At 44.3% G+C, this 20084-nt stretch overlaps 1 protein-coding gene across 4 annotated transcripts; it reads right to left on the bottom strand.

Moving 5' to 3' along the window:
• Positions 1-5390: 5390 nt before the first annotated feature.
• Positions 5391-19949, bottom strand: LOC310765200 (selenoprotein Pb-like). Of its 4 annotated transcripts, XM_083619978.1 has the most exons (7): positions 19834-19949; positions 19123-19302; positions 17701-17777; positions 13102-13336; positions 8783-8995; positions 8031-8169; positions 5391-6628 (listed from the first exon to the last, which is right to left on the bottom strand). In XM_083619978.1, the coding sequence occupies exons 4-7, from the start codon at positions 13314-13316 to the stop codon at positions 6377-6379; spliced, it is 819 nt and encodes a 272-aa protein (XP_083476104.1). In that variant the 5' UTR covers positions 13317-13336; positions 17701-17777; positions 19123-19302; positions 19834-19949; the 3' UTR covers positions 5391-6376. The 4 variants fall into 4 exon arrangements, with proteins under 4 accessions (XP_083476104.1, XP_083476103.1, XP_083476102.1 ...); XM_083619977.1 differs by lacking the exon at positions 17701-17777; XM_083619976.1 differs by lacking the exons at positions 17701-17777; positions 19123-19302; positions 19834-19949 and adding an exon at positions 17217-17599.
• Between the last annotated feature and the right edge of the window lie 135 nt (positions 19950-20084).

Below are 20084 nucleotides of genomic sequence, written 5' to 3'. Positions count from 1 at the left end.
ATATAAATTGATAAAATAGCATCTTAAAAGCAAACTTCCTGTACTTGTCCAAGCATTAGAATACAAAACAGCTGCCAAAAGTGCTTGATCTTGAGAACCCATTCAGGTTGAACATCCTGCAATTTAGGGGATATCCCGAGGAAGAGGGAAACAGTACTTGCTGCACTAACTGATAGAACCCACAATGTGGCACTGCCATCTAACATAAGGAAATACCCCCACAAGGCACTATATTAAAAGGACTTGATTTCCTAAGATTGCAGAGCATCAGTTGAGATGGTGATATTCAAATACCTCCTATAGCTGGGACCCTCTCTTAAATTGATAGCGTCAAGTGGATTAATGCAGTAAGGATTACTAGCAGACTTCTGGTTAATTCAAAGTACATTCTTCTGAGGCAGTCCCTTCACTTTATCCCCCTTGCCCTGCTTCCATGGGTGCCTCTAAGAGGACTGGCTGAAATGTGCTGGCACACACCCAAGGCTTCTGTAGCTGTTTTATATTTTCTGTGAGCTTTGTACCCAGGGCTAAGTGTTCTTTGGCTCTCCTTTCCTTCTGATTCTCCATGTTTGGTATCCTCACTTGCCATCATACTAGTCTTTGCTGTGTTACACACCTGTGAAGGTAATAATAGGCATCTGGTGTATCACACAGACAAACAGAATTAACTGCTAGAAAAATTAGAGGGGAGCTAACAAAGGCAGTTGCTATTTCTTCTTGTGTACAAGGAGTAAGATTAGTGAGGATTAGGAACCAGAAGAGCTTCATACTTCCGTACCAAGAACAATTGCCACATTGATCCTTGCATGTGGAGCGCACAACTTTTCAACATCATTATGATATTGGCAGATAACACTGTAGATTATGGATGTAGAAATCTAGCTTACCACACCTCCAAAGCACGTGAAGATAAGCAGGATAAGAACTGGTGACACAAAAGCTGGAGATTAATCATTATGCTTTTTAAAATTATATGTTGTAAGCTGTCTTTAAAACATTTTTTGTAGGTGTGGGATTTAAAATTGCAGAAAGTTGCCATTAAAGTTGCAGCAAAAATAAAATATTTAGATGTGCTGGAGAAGACTGTTCTTATTTTTAGGAAATGGCCTGTTGAGTTCTGAGCTCACAGCTAGTTTTCAAATGTACTTTTCATGCAAAAACAGAATCATATACATTAGAGCGAACTAATTATTCTTACTGTATTTTATGAAGCTCTATCAATATTTTGTAGAAGCTATAAAATATAAAACCTACATATTCATGAGAGGACTTTGAGTTGTCAGTAGAAATATTGTTTAAAATGATGATTTGAAATAATTTCTTAAAACTTTTCTGAGCTCCTCATTATAAAATGAATATCATTGTAAACCAGAAGCATACTGCTTTGAATGAATTATTTGATAAATGAGTTTTATACTTGGGAATTACATGTGAGGACTCTTACTTATACAACAGATGGTGAAAGATTCAAAGCACAATCCCATGCATTCGTATCCAGAAGAAAATCCTAGTGATTTCAGTGTGCATGTAAGATTTTAAACTGTAATCAGTATGTATAAGATTGCAAACTTAAAGAATACTCAGACATGGCCTATTAGTTGGATTTTATATTGTATCACTTATGTAAATACTCCTGAATACTATATGAACATAACATTCCAATGGAAGCAATTACTCTACATGCGTAAACTTTAAATGTGCCAGACCATTTTCTATAAACGAGTTTCTACAGCACTGTTAGACATTTTAATTGAATAATGAAGCCAGTTAACAAAACCCCTCTGAATTGGCTAGATAGGCTTTTGTTTCTTTTTACTTCACTGCCCAACAGGGAAAAGTGGATTGGGCAGGGAAAGGGTACTTAAGAGGCATTAAAGCATATTTACCCCTCAGCTGCCTCCTCCGTTGCTGATCAAAGTCTAATGCTGTCCCACTTTTGAGGCTTCCAAGAGAAGTACTACATCTCCTAAATGCAGCCCATAGTGTGAATTCCATGGAGAAATAGACATGGACACAGCCTCTCCTTCCCTCCTCCTCTCTCTCTCCCTCTCTCTCTCCCACACCCACACCCCATTCTGCTTTTCATTCTTTGGCTGATCCCTCAGATGAACAGGGTTAAAGGGCCTCTAGAGCAAATGACAATGTTAAGTAGAAGATAAAAAAGCTGTACAGATGTTTACACAACCTCATGGTCCTCATGGTGCTAATCAAGTAAGAGGCAAGCGTATGGGTGCAAATGCAGGGGGAATTGTAAACAGAGCATACACGAAGGGAGGGAGGAGGACAGTTCCTCACAGACTGTAGCCTAGCAAATTTTATCCCTCCTTTCTCTGTGTGCTATACTACCTACCCTGTAGACTTGTGTAGGTTTGATTTTTAAGGCAAATAACCAGAAGGGTAAGAGGATCCGAACCCTTAATTTTCCATAGTTCCCTGCCAAAACGCTTCTCATCTAGTCAAAGTCCCTTACAATATTGGAGCTCATCCACGGAGAAAAATTATTGGAGGGGAAGATGTTAACATCAATAATATTGTTACTGCTTCCCTCTGGAGACCTTTAACAATAAAAATCTGTGGGAAAGACTTTGCTGTTCTACTAATTCTACCCTAAATGCTAAGGCTCCTTGAACTGAGCATCCATTTGATTTGATTCTGTAACCATGCAGTCAAACAAAACCCTAATGCGATTTAGTACCAAGGCAAAATACATGTAATACTAAAAATAGTTTTATTATTTGCACCCCACCCATCTGACTGGGTTGCCCCAGCCACTCTGGGCTGCTTCCAACATATATAAAAACATAATTAAACATTACAAAACTTCCCTATGCAGGGCAGCCTTCAGATGTCTTCTTTTTCCATTCGCAATGGGATTGCATCCTCCACCATGCCTGAGGGCAGCAGGGGAGGCTGTGTGTGGCACAGGCAATTCTCTTCCAACATCTTGCCTCCACTTTTATCCCCCTAGCATCTACCACCTGAGGTGGCTGCTTCACTCTGCCCAATGGTAGGGCCAGCCTTGTCCATCAAAAAGAGACTACGCCTGCAATGCTAGAGCCACATACTTGGCAGTAAGTGCCATAGAACTCAAATGAGGCTTTATTCTGAGTAGGCATACACAGGCAAACTATAAGAGATTTTCTGGCTGCTGCAATCAGAGAGGCCAGTTTAAAGAGGATCTTTAGCAAATATTTGACCTGCATGTTAGATGAGATTAGCATTAAACATGATAATAATAGTCTTGCTCCAGTTTTGCTGTGAACCTGTGGACTCTGCTGCAAATGTAAGCAAACAGGACATGACGCAAAGGAGTTTAGTTTGGATAATGGGAGCTGTGGGCTGGGGCAGAGGGCATCAGGAAAGCTGGATCAGAGCCCAAGGCCAGCATTAGGTAGGAATGTTGTTGTCCTAAGCAAAATATAATTTTGCCCATCTTTTTTTAGCACTGGTACTACTGAAGATTTTTTCTTTGGTAATTAATAATGGCAATACTGTACACAGAAATAAAGGGAAGAGATTGTAAATACAATTGGAATGTTAAAAAAACCAAAACAAGCCAGCCATATACCGTAATTACTTTGGTTGGCACAAAACTATCAGCAAGAAAATAGTCTCTTAACAATTAAATTATGACCTAGCTGTTGTAGATTGGGCCTCTGCAGATTTCTGGGGGGCAGGGATGGTTTCAGCTAGGTATGTACATAAGTAGGAAATGAACTAAAGGAACATAAAAAGGGAATGGAACAGCATGTGGGAAGGACAGCTAAATCTTTGCAATGTCAGTTAGGCAAGTAATCAAATATTACACCAGATCATAGCAGCTACCATACGGCTGAACGGTGAGGGTGGGGATATTGTTTTTCTTTGTTACTACGTTATGTATTGTGGAGAGCAAGATTGCTAAGAACATTAAACTAGTTGTTAAGCAACTAAGGCTGCAAGTTGAATCACAGTTGAGAGCATTTTATTTAGAGTCCATTGTGCTGGTGAAGGCGATTAATTATATGACATATTACCAAAAGCTATAAATTATGTTATAGCTCTAATACATGTATGTTAAGAGTAGCCAGCATGTACAGATATCAGGAGAGTTTTGATATACACAAGGGGATAAATAAATCTGCAGTAAGTATGCTGTTTACACCAAAGGTGGCTTGTTAACTATAAGCACCTCACTGACAGTCTAATGCCCTTTTATTGCTTGCAGAATTTCAAAGGCTGCCTTCTTCCACAAGAACCTCCTGAACTACTAATATTATACCAGAAGGCCCTTCTTCAGATCTCCCCACTTTCAGGGACTCTGATTGGGTCTTTCCAGCTATACTGCCCTGTCTTTCCTAGAAAAGCTTGCCTGACACCAGCAGCAAGCCTTATGAATATCTGGGGCCGGGTGAAGAACTGTTTCTTTCCCCAAAACCTTTAAGGTATTGCGTTTTAAATATTATTTTAATCTCATTCTTTCTACTGCTACTGTTCTGTGCTGCTTTTTTGTATGTATTGTTATTGGGTTTTTTTCTTTAACCAGCTAACACATAAGGGCACACACCCTGGGCTGGCATGGAATCTTATGATGGTAAGTGTATCCTATAGAACAGAACAAGGATAGGGAACCTCAGGCCCTCCAGAACTCATTATCTGGCCCTTAAGTTTCTCTCCGGGCCACACCACTGCTTCATACCCTCTTTCTGAGTGGCTGGACTGCGTCATTGAATTCTGATCATGCTTCTTGCTTGCCTGGGTGAAGAATAGAGAGGAATGTGTGAGTATGAAGAAACTAGCCTACTGGTATGAAAGGTAAAATTAACCATTGTTGATTCATTCACTTTTGCCTCTGGCCCTGTGCACCACTGGCAGGCGGCCAGTGAGCTACCTATTGTGAGCTACCTATTATACATGTTATACCTATGGCAGGTCCTGTAAATTGAAGATTGGTCCCTTTAGCCACCAGCTGAGATGTAATAAAAAGGAATTGAGGCTTTCAAAGAAATGCCATAAACCTATGGGCAGCTGCCACCATTTGCAGTCTAGTCTAGCTGGCTTTACTAACTAGGGTTACTTTGGAATAAACAGATTATAGGTGGATACATATCAGCATTAACAATACAAGAAAGACAGATTACACCCTCCCGTAAATATTTGCAGCAGTAGCTTCCTAAAACTGGGATGTGGAGGACTTGTACAGTGTGCACCAATTCACTGACCTTCAACAAATAACAGGAACCTGGACTATTCTCAATAAGGACTGCTTAGTATGCCATAAATGCAGATAAACTATGGGGCATCTCTTAAATGTTGAAGGTGAATACTTGTTCTACAATGATGGGTACTGTCTGAAATAAATGACACCATTTGTACATTAAGGTATTGTCAACAAAGACTTCAAACATATTCATTTCAGATAATTTATTTCCAACATTCCTCCCCAGAAACAGTTATACTACTTTTAATCAGCAAGCAGTGCATCCCTTTCCATGAATTTTCCTGATATATGGCATTTTCTTCCCTTGTTCAGCTCTCATAGCACTGACAAACTCAACTCTCACCTCAGACTTCTCTGTCTTTCATACCTCTATCAACATACCTGTAAACTTGGCTAATTCTGTCTCACCACTTCCATTCCTACAAACCGCAAATGTTCTTTACTTCCAGCAACACAACAAATGTCATTTTACAAGCTAGTAATTTGTGTGCATGGACTTTAATGTACAAAATCTTGAGCCCCAGGCTCAAAGTCAGCCTTCTCTGCCACAGTCAGTCACCCTCCTGCTAATACCAGTTCTGATCCCCATCCTTCCATCTCCAAGGACATGCTTTTATGTACAGTGTCAGCATGTGGTGACAGAAAAGTTTACATCACATGCTTCATTGAGTGCAGAAAAGCAGGAAATGCAAAAATGGGGTCAAAATTGGCTTCTCAAGAAGCTGATTACCATAGCAGCTCTGTGTTCCTGAGGAAAACAAGATGGCTTCCTTAGGCAGTCCTCACCACAGAAATGGGGTGTATCTAAAAATCCATCTGAGCCCAAGAGGAACACCACCTTAAGGCTTGGTGGAACAAAACTGGTGGATATGAGGTTAACTGGGAGACAGATTCAAAATGAGGATAGAGGTCTCATTGTGGACAAGCAGTTAAACTTTCCAATCACATATATGACACAACAAAAGTTTGTGTTATGTCCTCTGCTATCCGTTGAGAGACCTTGAACGTTTAGGGAGTGGAACATTCACTTCCCTTCCCCTGCTGAAAACTGAGCCATCATATTTCTTCCTTCTGATGCATGTAAGTTTGCCCCCTGGCTCTTCTTAAAAGCTTGCTTAGTGCTGAGTGTGCTTATGGCTAACAGTTGGGTGTTGCATACATTGAAGTTTAAATGTTTTATGGGGATTCCCTTGTTTGATGCTTCTGTGAGCGATTCTGAGAGTGGAGAACTGGCTGGTGTGTACTGCTCAAACCCAAGGCTTTATGGTTACCGACTCCTCCATGATGTGAATAGTGATGGGCTGTGTGCTTGGTGTTAGGTGCTTCTTGACTTGGCTCATCGTGATGGTACTTGGGTTCTTCCAGGTGCTTCTCTTTGTGTCCAGATGCCTCAGTTGTCGTCACGTTAGTACTTGCTGTCTTATTCACCTGTGAAGGTAATGAAAGATTCTAGTATATGTACATGTAAATACAGATAGGCTTAGGGTGAAGACAGAAACATTTTTTAAAGTGAAGATGGATGTATATATCTGAAGTGATCTGCATTCAGCCCTTTTTGACAAAATATGTAAACTTCCAAAATAAACTGAGCTCAGAGCAACTGCTACTTTCTGTTTTCAGGAGAAATTGGCTGTGAAGAATGGTGATTGCCTGGCAGTCACTTAAAAAGTGGTTTTAAAGAATGTGTAAAATAGAAGTTTAAATGAGTGAACATGCTGGATGTTTAGGCGTAGAAATGGTTTTTAAAAGCCCAAAGTTTGAGAGGCAAAAAGCTGCACAGGAGTTTAAGCCAAGTATATATATATCTCAAAAGAGCGGGGAGGGAAGAAGGATTGATTTCTTCAGATCAGAAAAACCTGCACCCGCTCCTGGAAGGAGATCTGTTTGACTTCACTCTCGGTATGGTCGAAATGGCTTAAAAGGTATTTATAATATTTTGCTGCATTGGCTATCAGGACAGCAAAAAACTAAAATAGGTAATACATCAGGGCCCCCCCGCAATCCCACCTTGAGGAATGAACTTTCAGATCACTGATGGGGCAGGAAGTGACACCACAGGACAAGACAGCAGTTACTATTTCTTCTGTCCAAGGAACAATATGCTCCCATTCATTGGGAACAGGAAGCACTTCAACCTGACAAATTAAGGCTGTTAATTTCTTTTTTTTCCAATAACTGAGGGCAGACTATGGCTACTGGGTGAGGCTCAAGCAGTACATGATGGCAGAACATCCAGGTCTTGACCCACCATGTACAAAACAGGAAGGTGGGGTTGACTTTAGAGATTAAGGGGTGCCTGGGTGAGAGGAACCAAACCTTTCCTGCACTTGATGCCACACAGCTTCCGTTCCAAAGTGTTTTTCTTCAAGTCAATCTCATTTTTAGTATCTGAACTCAACTGGGGAGAAAAGCACTTGGGGAAGGGCAAGCACTTGGGGGAGTGTGAGAAGCTGAAAGTGTTTGTGTGGGGGGAGTTTAGCATTTCCTCCCACCTGGGTTCTCCTGGACCCCTCCACACTACACTATCTGTGACTGTGGCAGACCTGGTGTCTCCACCTGCAATTTGCTTCTGAGGTTTTTATTTCAAGATGGTTTACTTCCTGTCAAGATGAAAGATGCTTTGTGGTATCTCAACATCCTTGCTTGTAGTAGCGGCCCAATATAATAAAACCCTCCCTTCCACCTTCTCCTCCCACATCCCTGCTGTAAGACCAATCTGATCAGAAACCTAGAATTCCCAGGCAGAAGTTCAGGATGGGCAAATGAGGAAACGTCTGGCTTAAACAAAACGAGTTGAAAAGGAAGTTGATGAGGGGATTCAAGTCCCTACCTCCTGGCTGCTGTTAGAGGGGTACCAGGAACAATTGCCGCAGTAGTCTTTGCTGTGTGTGTACCGCACGGCTGCTTCAACATAGGGCAAGTGCAGAAAACTGTATGGCAGCTGGATGTGGAAAGCCAGCCTGCTGCACCTGCAAAGCCCGAGAGCCATGAAACAAATGGACATAAAGTTAGTGTCAGGAGAGCCTGTAGTCCACTAATTTACACTGGAAATGAATCTAACCTGGCCTGAAGAATCTGGTTTTCCTCACCAACAGTTGTGAGGCATGATGGTAAAGAGAAACACTTACATCATGGTATGTCCTTTCTTTCCAGATGTGTCCTCAAACAGACTTTTTGATAATGTATTCAGGAATCCTGAATTCCATATATCTTACTTTCCTCCCTTCTGCCCAGGCATGCAGACCCCCACTGGCCTCCCATCAGCAGCTGCCTACAGAGCACCCTCTTCTGCCCCCGCTAGTGCTGCTGATGGGATCCCTGCTGGTGGCAGCAGGGGCTTTCAGCAGCCAAGGAAGGAGCTGGACTGAGCCACCTTGCAGTCCATTGGATCCTGAGATGGTCCCACTGCCAGAACTGGGCTTCTTCCAGGCTCAATTGCTGCACCAGCTCCAAGCTGGCTCAGTGATCTGCCTTCCCTCCCTTCTGCCCTGGCTGCTATGCACAGCAGTGGCCCTGACTCTCCAAAAACCCTAATCAGTCTTGGGTGGGTGGGGAGTTAGAATTGCTCCCTTAAGCACTGACCTGTCATAGATCAGGAAGTCATCCTTGTCCCCGTCTAGAATTTGCCAGACGTCAGGCTCCAGAATCTGCTGCTGGTAAACAGGGACTCCCTCTGGGGCATGCCGTTTGAGCTCCCAGTACATAGCCCTGGAGAAAGGAGTCTTCTCATTCACAATCATGAAGCTGACATTGGTAACTCCTTCAAGGGACAGCTTCCTCTGCAAGCTGCCAAGGCTGGAGGGTAGGAAGAACAAGCAACGTTTAGGAAATGCGGTGCATAGATATAGGTTCCAGCCCTTGCCCTCTGAACATACCATGTGGGATATGAGCCTGCACTGCTGGACGGAGGCCCCTTCATTTATCAGTTCACTGGACTTGCCATTACAGCAGTCCCTGCTACATAGATCCAGCAATAAGTTAAATGATACATATTATGCTTGAGCTGTAATTCACCAGGAAAATTGGATCTACCTTCTATATGTGCGCTATATCTGGCCTGCTGCAGCCCAGGCCTCAATTTTTGATTGCTGAACTGGAGCTTATAGACAATCAGTTCAGTTCTGTGTTTCCTGGTAGAAAGCCTAGGGGCAAAGATGTGACCTTAAGAGTTGTGATATTGCCACTGAACACCAGATACAGGGTTCCAACACATATCTGACTTTCTAGTCACATCCAGAACATCTTTTTAAAGCATGCGACTTTCCCCAAAGCATTATGGGAACTGTGATTTACCCCCCGACAGAGCTACAGTTCCCAGCACTCTTAAACTATAGTTCCCATGACTCTTTGGGGAAAGCCATGTGCGTCAAATGTGTTACGAAAAAGGAGCAATGCTGCTGAGTGCTCCAGGTGGCTGGAAAGCCAAACAGGATGTTGATGTTTTGAGACTGTACCGTGGGAACAAGGGACAGTCTATTATGTGCACTGAGCACCGGATGTTAGCTCAGAGTGTCACATGACCCTGTACTGGAAGTACATGGGTGGAGTTTTTCTCTCTCTGCAGCTGGGTATCAGAGGGTACAGACATGTTTCTCTGTACTGCTGAAAGACAGAAATAAAGACATGTAGATATATTTCTGTCTGTCTCTTTCCCCCCCTGGGAATGGAGGAGGGGGAGGAGTGGTGTGTTCTTCTTCGCGTTGAGGAGAATCGCCGATTGGAGACCTCCCTTGATCTTGCCGGGAGTCGCAGACAGGAGGTCACAAGGATTCAAGCCGGGCACCTGGAGGGTGGCCAAATTCCTCTGACTGACAAGGCTTGAATCAACATATGGTAGCAGAAGCTGCTGGTTATCTGATCCATGGGAATCAGCATGAGAGGTGAGAGGTTGATGGATCGTGTGCCATCCTCTGCACCAAGGAAAGAAGATAACGTCTGCAATTGCAGCCAGAAGCTGAACAGACGGCTGGCCCCAAGAGGGGGTGTTTTCCAGGCAACGGAGCCCCAAAAAGGTATGCTGAATATCGGGCTAAAAGTGTGAATGCAGATTGATTTATTCTCTGGTTCACGAGAGAGCTGTGTTTGGCAAAACAAGCTCTGAAAGAAAGGCTTGCATACCAGAAATTCCTGTGGTGAGATAAGGATTCCCGTCCCGGGGAAGCTTGCTAAGCAACGACAGTCGGCCAGTGGAAAACTACTGACACCTGGGGCTGGCTCAGTCAGAGCCGGGAAAGCGAAAGTTGTTTTGACTTTGAGACAGTTTGGAGATTGCCTGAAAGAGAGGCAGAAAGAGAGCTCAAAAGGAGCTTTTGGGATTTTACTAGCTCGAGGGTGAAGAGCTGAGACTTGAGTTCAGCATGGATGCCAAGAAGGGGGGAGTGCCCCTGAGTGCCGTGGTTCAGGATGAACACAACAGGCTTGCTGCACTGGAGGTGAAGGACAGGGGGAGGGAAGAACGGAGTTCTAATTCCCCCACTGATGTTGCTACTGGAGAGGATGCTGTAGCTTTGAACGTTGTCCGATGCTACAATTGTGGACAGGCTGGGCATCTTCAGCGGAACTGTAAGAAGCCACGTCAGCCAAAAGGAGCGAAGGGCCGCTCAGCAAAGCCTGAGGCAGCAGGCAAAGGTCATACCAAGTCTATGGTGGAACCTGCAAGGGCTCTGATGGCGAAAGGAACCACGCCAGATGTTGGGAACTCGTTTGTAATTGACACTGGAGGTAATTTTCATATGTCCCCGCACAGAGGACTCTTTTCGACGTTTAAGAAGCAAAGCTTCGCTGTGGAAAAAGCCAACGGTCAGAAGCTGGAGGCGACTGGGGTTGGATCTGTCTATCTTAAGAGTCTGAACTTGACAATAAACAATGTTTACTTGGTTCCTGAATTGAAGTTCAATCTGCTGAGTGTTTCGCAGATTGCAAAGAAAGGACTGAAACTGTCCTATGATGATAAGAGCTGCGAGATCTTCAAAGATGGAGAAGTATATCTTTCTGCCAGACAGAAAGGTGGACTGTATTTGTTGGACTTTGACCAAAGTGATTACATGGAATGTAATTCTGAGTCTAACATGATTTCTCTTGCAGGTGTGACCAAAACAAGCGCCAAGAAGGTGGCCAGGGTCGACAGAGCATTTCAGCGGGTGTATGCTGATGTGATTGGTCCTCTAGAACCATCTAGAGGCAATGCAAGATATTATCTTGTGTGTGTGGATCATTTCTCTAACTTTGTCTGGGTTTATGTGTTAAAGAAGCCACAGGAAGCCTTAGAAAGGTTTCAGGAGTTTTGTGACAAAGTTAAAGATATGCATGATGCTAACATTGATTGTCTTTTGACAGATGAGAAGCAGATTTTTCTTTTACAGGATTTCCAGAGGTTCCTGCAGAAGAAGGGGATCAGACACAAGATTGCTGTTTCAGCGGAAGCGTGGAACAGGGGTGTTTGTGTAAAAGTGAACAAAGAATTGCAAAAGGGAATGAATGCGCAATTGCTTAGTTCACATCTGCCACATGAGTTCTGGGCGGAGTCACTCATGTCGTTTTGTCATGCATGGGTGAGGAAGGTTTCGAAAGAGTTGGGAAGTTCTCCTTTTGAGAAACTGTTCCGGAGAAAACCTTCTATTGCCCATTTCAGGGTTTTTGGGTCTCATGTGAGGACAGAAGCTCCAGGTGGAGTAAAGAATGCCAGAGGCATTTTTGTGGGATATGAAAAGGGTCTCTACAGAGTAATTTTGTCTGAATCTGGTCAGGTGATTCTCACAAAATTTCTAGAGAGTGCTCCCGAACAGGAGAGAGTGATAGGACACACATTTCCCACAGAGGACGATTCAGATGATGATGATGATTTCACAGATTACAGTGGTACTGAGAGTGACAGTGATAGCTCAGAGAGCTCTGTTGTCACAGTCATTGAGAGGAAATCTCACACAATGGATAGACCTTCACAGGTGAAGGATGAACCACTGTTTGCTGTTGGAACTGGTTCTCCTAAGAGTCCTGAGACAGAACCAGTGAGCAGAGAGGATCAGCACCTCATACGCAGGTCTGTGAGAGTCACAAAGGGTGAACCACCCAAAAGGTACTCAAAAGAGTTTGCTAACTTAGCTGTTGCATGTGTTGCTGTTGTAAACAACCGAGGACAGGTTGGAGCTGTGTCTAAGTCAGAGACAAAGACACAACAGAGAGTTGCTAGCCAAGGGAGTGCAGATGCACTCGTTCCTTGGAAACCAGACAACCAGAGAGGTACACTGGGGAAACCAGTGGCGGGGAGTTCCAAGGGTGGAACTGAAACAACAGGGGAGTGTTATGTGTATAACAACTGTTTGTTTTCTTCTCTGGATCACGCTTTGCTTGCCGCAACACGCATTGATTCTTTTGGGGGAGGATGTTACGAAAAAGGAGCAATGCTGCTGAGTGCTCCAGGTGGCTGGAAAGCCAAACAGGATGTTGATGTTTTGAGACTGTACCGTGGGAACAAGGGACAGTCTATTATGTGCACTGAGCACCGGATGTTAGCTCAGAGTGTCACATGACCCTGTACTGGAAGTACATGGGTGGAGTTTTTCTCTCTCTGCAGCTGGGTATCAGAGGGTACAGACATGTTTCTCTGTACTGCTGAAAGACAGAAATAAAGACATGTAGATATATTTCTGTCTGTCTCTTTCCCCCCCTGGGAATGGAGGAGGGGGAGGAGTGGTGTGTTCTTCTTCGCGTTGAGGAGAATCGCCGATTGGAGACCTCCCTTGATCTTGCCGGGAGTCGCAGACAGGAGGTCACAAGGATTCAAGCCGGGCACCTGGAGGGTGGCCAAATTCCTCTGACTGACAAGGCTTGAATCAACAAAATGTATGGTGTGGCTGCGACCTAGCAGCTCCTGACTCAGGCAATCTTCTCTATGAACTCACCTGGCGGCCTGCTTGAGACAGAACTGTCAGCTGGCTTTCAACAGTGCCACCACTGTCACTTGGCCCTCCATCCCAGCCATGGGGGCCACCCCATTGATCTTCCAGAGTGGTGCAGGCTGGCATATTCGGGTCCTGTTCTCAGCCACATCTGCCAGCGTAGCAGCAATTGCCAGGAGCAGCAGCAAGGTTGTTGTGGCTAGGGCTGAATAGCCCATCCTGGCCACCTCCCTTCAGCCTAAAGTAGAAGAGAGCAGCTTAAGACCATAAGAACTTCCCTCGGCGGGGGGGGGGGGGGTTGAAGGGGGGGAAATAATGAATATGATATGTTTTGATAATTTGTTATGTTGAAATTGCTAATAAAAACTTTTTTTTAAAAAAGAACTTCCCTCAGCAGGCCAGATGCAGCCTCTAAGTCTCAGTAGACTTTCTTCTTAGTAAACATAGGATTGTCCTACATGGATGCCCTAGTGCCCTGTATTTGAAAGTGACAGTAATGGATGCTTAAAGACACACTCACATATTAGCTGCCCAGGATTTCAGCTACAGCAAGGGTTGTTGCTATCCTCTGGCCCTCTGGATATTGTTGCAGTACAACTCCCAGCATGGTCATTAAGAACATATGAAGAGACCTGCTGGATCAGACCAAAGGCCCATCTAGTCCAGCATCCTGTTCTCACAGTGGCCATCCAGATGCCTAGTGCCACAGCACTCCCTCTATTTGTGGTTCCCATTGACTGGTATGCAGAAGTGTCTTAGACAGTGAAGGTATCCATCATATCTAGTGGTTATGAATAGCCCTGTCCTCCAGGAATTTGTCTAATCCTCCTGTCTTGCCAAAGGCAAGGTGGTTCTTTTAAAATGAGATTCAGAAGCAATACAAAATACACAAGTGAGCGAGAAGTTTAAATATTTTATTCTAAAACAGCAAGCAAGGTATACATATACCAAGCAAGCACTTCAACCTACCACTTGGAAGCCCTCAAGAAGCGGCGAAGCGACTCCCCCAAGTACCCTCAGTTTGCACGGCCCTGCGGCCGATCAGTCTGTGCATGAACTTCAAAGAAACTCTGCCCAAACCGTCCGATATTATAGACAGCCTGTGTGGCTTCCAAGACTGGCTACATGCAGATCACCCATTAGCCACCCCCTCCCAAGGCCTCACTTTCTCAAAACAATGTCCAGCATCAAAGAAGGTGCCCAGAATTATCCTCCACAACTGATGAAGGCAGCTGTGAGTGGGGCTTCACCTCCTCCCAAAGTTCTCAGGACATTAAAGACTGTTCTCACAGCATCAAAAAAATTAACAAGAGCAAGGGAGGGGGAAAGGACAGAGGCAGGAAGGGTAACCGTGTCAGATCACTAACTCCTCAATACATTTTGTTTTCCAGATGCATTTCCCATACACCTCCAAAATAGTGGCTATCTCCACATCCTGTGAGAGCAAGTACTTATATAGTACTTCTTTTTGTCTGCCCTGAATTTCCCAATATTCAGCTTCATTGGATGGCCTAATATTCTGGAAGACAGAGAACAGCTTCTCTCCATCCACGTTCTCCATGCCATGCATAATTGTAGACATCACTATCATGTCCCTACCTTATACACCTTTTTTCTAATCTGGAAATCCCTAAATGTTGTAACCTTTCTTCATAGGACGGTTGTACCAGCCCTTTGATAATTTTAGTTGCCCAGGCCTTTTCTGAAACTTTTCCAACTCTACAGGATATATTTTTAGGGGAGGTGACCTGAATGGTACACAGTATGCCCAGTGCTTTTCCTCCCTAGAAAAATAGGTGCTGGTACCATGAAATTGTTACAGTAAGTGCCACACTTTTTAACAACAACAAAAGGAGGTGCTGGTATTGCGTACCCTTGAGTACCCCCTGGGAAAAAAGCACTGAGTATGCCTAGTACTGTGTTGTCCCACCATAATTTGATGAGCAGATAGGGCCAAGGAAGGAGTCTGGCAGCCAAGCACTCTGGTCTGGCAGACAATGCTGAAGACAACACAATCTGGACTGAAACATGCCTTATGAAGAAAGTGGGATCTAAAAATGAATGCAAGCAAATATCTAGACCAGACAAAAGCAATCAGGTAAGCCACAGGCCACAAGGCAATTCACATACGTAAGACACATATAGGCACCCTATTGCTTTTAGAGGATATTGGCCCCATTTTACAAGTGGGGCACAGCACCCTATATGAGTCAGATAACCATGGGAGAGAATGCACAAATAGTTAAACATTAATAAAGAGTGTGCTTCTGAGCATATTCAGAGTAATTCCCCTTGCTGCTTAACAGCTGCAGCTTCCCCTTCCTCCCTGCATTTAGAATTTAGGAATAGTGTGCAGCTGAGCATATGTTTTTCACTTGTTACTAAACAACTGCAGTTTTCCTTTCCCTATACTTTTATAAATACAAAGCAGGGCTGATGATGTGATGGCATGTTTCCTACATAGATGAATGCTCCAGTATAGGTTTTACTAGAAATTAAGAACTGTTCAAAAAGCAAAGAGGAAAAAAAGCACTGTCTTCCTCTGTTGTCAGCAAACTAAAAGCAGAGAATTCTCATGTGCAGTTTACGCAACAAACTGTATTCCTAACCCAGAGCCCCCTGTTTATTGACATTCATCCTGATTTGCTTGCACAAAGCTTACACAGAAGTTATACTTTAGCTAGTCTTTGCTGAGTATTCATTCTGATTTGTTTGCAGGGTAGTTAGTTATATGACAATTAGCATCCATTCAGATTTTATTGCAGGGTGTTTATACGTCTTCCCATTAGTCATTTGCTCATTGCACATGTTTTCAGTGCATTTCCCCATCACTTTCCAAACTGCAAAAAGTCTGGTGTTTTTGTGTGAAGTGGATTTGTTGCCCAGAATCCTTTAATCTGCTTTAACTGTGCAAATCTAAATTTCCAGCATGTATTTGCATCCCTTCTGCAAGATAGTGAACGTCCAGTAGCACCGTTAGTTTCTCCTCCACATTTTTTTACAGCTCTGGCTGTATTCACATCTAATGCTAAGCAAAGCCATAGTTTAGTGTGAACTGGCTGCTGGGGAGAAGATTACAGCTGCTCCTCTGTGGCCCCTTTAGCTCAGCGGGGTGCAGCACCAAAGCCAAGGGTGGCTTAGTGAGTTGTCTGAACTTGGGATACTGATTAAGCTCTTGCCTCCTTAACAATTATCTACAGCCAAGATTTGTTACTGGCTACATATTGCAGCTTAGCTACCCAACTGAGCTAAAAAGCCTGGGGAGGAACAAAGCAGGTGAAAGCTCCTCTCTGGGAGCCAGCCTGTTTTGCACAGTCCTGGTGAGCCACACCACATCACATGGATGAAATCTCAGCAAGACTCTTGTTGCTTTCCAACACACTGGTTAGAAAAGGACACACACCCAAGCCTTGTTAAACTTGTAAAAACAAGCCACAGAAACCCAGCATGATTCAGCCATACCACCCTAATCTCTCAATAAAAATAGTTCTTTAGAAAGCCCTTGTTGATCCCAGAAAGTGGCAAAACAGGGAAGGCAATGCCTTTGGTTGGATCAAATCTTGGCAGGATGTTCCCCTCCCCTAACTGTCCTCTGGAACAGGGTCCAAGCTTTTGACTCCACCATCAGAAGCAGCGGCGCTTGCATTCTAAAGCTGGTCACAACGTCCCTGTCATCCCCTGCTTGTCACCACACAGGCTGTGTGCAATTCCCTCCCATATATTCCTCACCTTCCCACATCCAAGAAAAACAGCCTTGGGGTGGTGGTAGTAGATTAGGAACAACTCAGAGATCAGATAATGCTTATCTTGGCAAGATTCAAGACCTCTCACAGTCTCACCCACAAAAGGTGGTTCATTCAAAGGTGATTTGACACCATGCCAATATTGGGCCTCTCAGGAATCCACCAAGACTTTGTTCTAGGAAGCAGTAGCACAACTTTGCCTTCCTTGTTCGGAACCTTTCTGCTCTAACTTCATTGTGATAAATATTTCTCATGAGCCTCCCCTCCACAAAGCACCAGCTATACTGACTAACTGCAGAAATTGAACTTAATAGACATTGCCACCCCCCTTCCCAACAGGTCTGCACCAAGAATTCCCACCAGGTGATACTCTGCCTTTTCTCAGGTGACTCCAGCTGTTGTTCTACTCCAATCAACGACAGTCCTACTGTAGCTCTGTTCTCTCTGATCTCTTATCCCCAGGCTGGCTGTGGCATACTTTATCTCTCATTCAAGGTCTCTCCACCCAGAAGGGGCTGGGAGAGAGGAGGTGCTTGGCTGGGGGCTAGATACACAGATGTCCTTGAAGAATTTCAGAGCAGCATGAATTGCGTTCACCACTGCCATACACCCAGCGGTACTTGTTTTTCATTCAGAGACATCACATTCAGGAACTGAAGAAATACCATGCAGTGCCAGGCTAGGAACACTGGAAAGCATTATGCTCTTGGAAGATGGCAGGACTGCATCCTGGCAGTTTTCAGTTACATTGAGGAATACATTACTGGTGTGATGAGATGGGCCGCCTTGCTATAAAGCAAAAGGAAGCAATTGTTACAGGCTGTGCTATTTTTCTAGAAAAAGAAGTGCCGGAACTCACCATGAATGCCTCCATTGTTCTCTTATCATGGCAACGGTGTCCGCCTGAAAGATGCTGGAACTGAGTTCCGGTGAGTTCTGGATGAAAAGAAGCTCTGGTTACAGGCAACAGATTCCGAAAGAGACAAATTGTCCCCACTCAACTTGCATTATTGTGATGGGGTGGTATATGTTGACTTTTTGCTTCAGAAGAAAAATTGTTTTAAGATTAGTAGGTAAAGGTAAAAGGTAAAGGGCCGCTGGATGGTTAAGTCTAGTCAAAGGCAACTATGGGGTTGTGGTGCTCATCTCACTTTCAGGCCGAGGGAACTGGCGTTTGTCCACAGACAACTTTCCGAGTTATTTGACCAGCATGACTAAACTGCTTCTGGTGCAACACAACACTGTGATGAAAGCCAGAGCGCACGGAAACACCGTTTACCTTCCTGCCGCAGCGGTACATATTTATCTATTTGCACTGGTGTGATTTGAACTGCTAGGTTGGCAGAAGCTGGGACAGAGCAACGGGAGCTCACCCCATTGAGCAGATTCAAACTGCCGACCTTCAAATTGGCAAGAGGCTCAGTGGTTTAGACCACAGTGCCACCCGCGTCCCACTAGTAGGACTGGTACAGCATGATGAGATATCCATGAGTATATGAAAAAACAGTTCCTTTGAGTTTCCAATTCAGGCATGAACTCCCTAATATTCCTACTCTAAAGTATATGAGAGGACAGATTTGACAATGAGCAGTCAACTATGGGGTTGGAGGAAATTTAACTGAATGTGAACTGACATGAGAGAACCTGGGTGGAAAACTGGTTTTCTGGGATAATAAAAGTGAATTGATTGAGTGATGTGAGGTACAAGTGAAATAGAGTTCCTCTGAACATGTGCAGAACACCTCTGCCTTGCAAGAGAGAAGCTGTCATGTATAATACATTTTGAAACAGGATTTCCTGAGCAGATTACATGGCTTCCAGACTGCCCCTTAAGGCCCCGTACTCATGTTACCCCAACAACGTTGGAAGTGCTGCAGTGCTGCTCCTTCTTGCATTGCTGGGGTAACAGTGAGAAGCCCAGACCATGAGTAACAAAGCCCACGTCACAGCTCCTTCCTGTGCCAATGCTAACCATTAAGATACACTTTTGTACCACGTAGGAGTGGTGCTGGTGAAGATCCCATACTAGCAGAGTAACGTAAGAACCTAGAAATTATGTCCTGTCCCCATTTTCTTGCCAGGTTTCTGTACAACTAGTACCTACAGGCCATTCCCAATCAACCCCTGCCCCCAAGTATTGGCCTTCTCCAAATCTATACCTTTCCAGCAGTACACACGCACTCTTTTCCGTCACAATAGTCCCCACCCCAATTCAGAAGCCCTGAAGGGAGAGAAAAGTATTTCCCAAGATCTGATAAAGACACATGCAAACCTGCTGTGCCTGGAGCTGGGAGTAGAGAGTGCAGCTGAGTGGGACACAGTCGAGGGCAGCCTGAGGATGTCCCATCCACCTTGGATCTGCAAGTCTCTGAGAGGCTAGGGTGATTTCTGAGGTTTCCAGGAACTCTTCTCGTTGTGAAACTTTTGTTGGTGAGCTGAGAGTTTGTTTCGACCCTGGGTGCTGAGAGGGAGGGTGTTGTCAGAAGGAAAATGCATTGATATGGATTTAAATATGCAGTAGTGGTAACTTTCTATTAATGTAACATTTTTATGTGTATTTTTGTAATATTTTGTTTTGTCTGCTGTTGCTGTTTCAGCTTATTGTAAACCGTTTAAGAGATATTTTAAATAAGCAGCACAAAAATTAAATAATCAGTCATCATCATCAACATCATAAAGTACAGTGGAACCTCAGGTTAAGTACTTAATTTGTTCCAGAGGTCTGTACTTACCTGAAACTGTTCTTAACCTGAAGCACCACTTTAGCTAATGGGGCCTCCTGCTGCCGCCGCAGAACATTCCTTGGGATTTTTAAAAATAAAATAATTGTAGCACAAAACAGTGTTATCAACAAAGGTAAAATAAACGCTCTTGGTTGTTGTTGGGTTTTTTTTGGGGGGGGGGAATGGCGTTGTAGGAAAGGAGATTGCGGCTCCGGTATACGCAGCCCATTGAACGGCTGATAAGCGTAGCAATTGCCTTTGCTTAGGACCTGCGAGCCGGTGGAAGATGTTGGCGTAGCCCCACGTGCGCACTGGAGACACTCGCCTTCCGCTTCCGACCGCGTGCTGCGGAGCCCCTCCTTGCGGGAGATTCAAGTCAGCGGCGGGAGGAGGAGGAGTTCCGGCGCCTGCCGGCCCGCTACGTGAAAGTCACTTTCGCATGAGGAATCAAAGACACACGGCAGATAAGCTTTCACCCAGAGGCCTGAGGCAAGATCTAAAGGGGAAAGAGAGGGAAAAG

Source organism: Podarcis filfolensis (assembly GCF_964270895.1).
Source record: "Podarcis filfolensis genome assembly, chromosome: 6".
NCBI lineage: Eukaryota > Metazoa > Chordata > Lepidosauria > Squamata > Lacertidae > Podarcis > Podarcis filfolensis.
The sequence above is the reverse complement of the archived record's forward strand: the minus strand, read 5'-3'. Positions and strand labels throughout refer to the sequence as shown.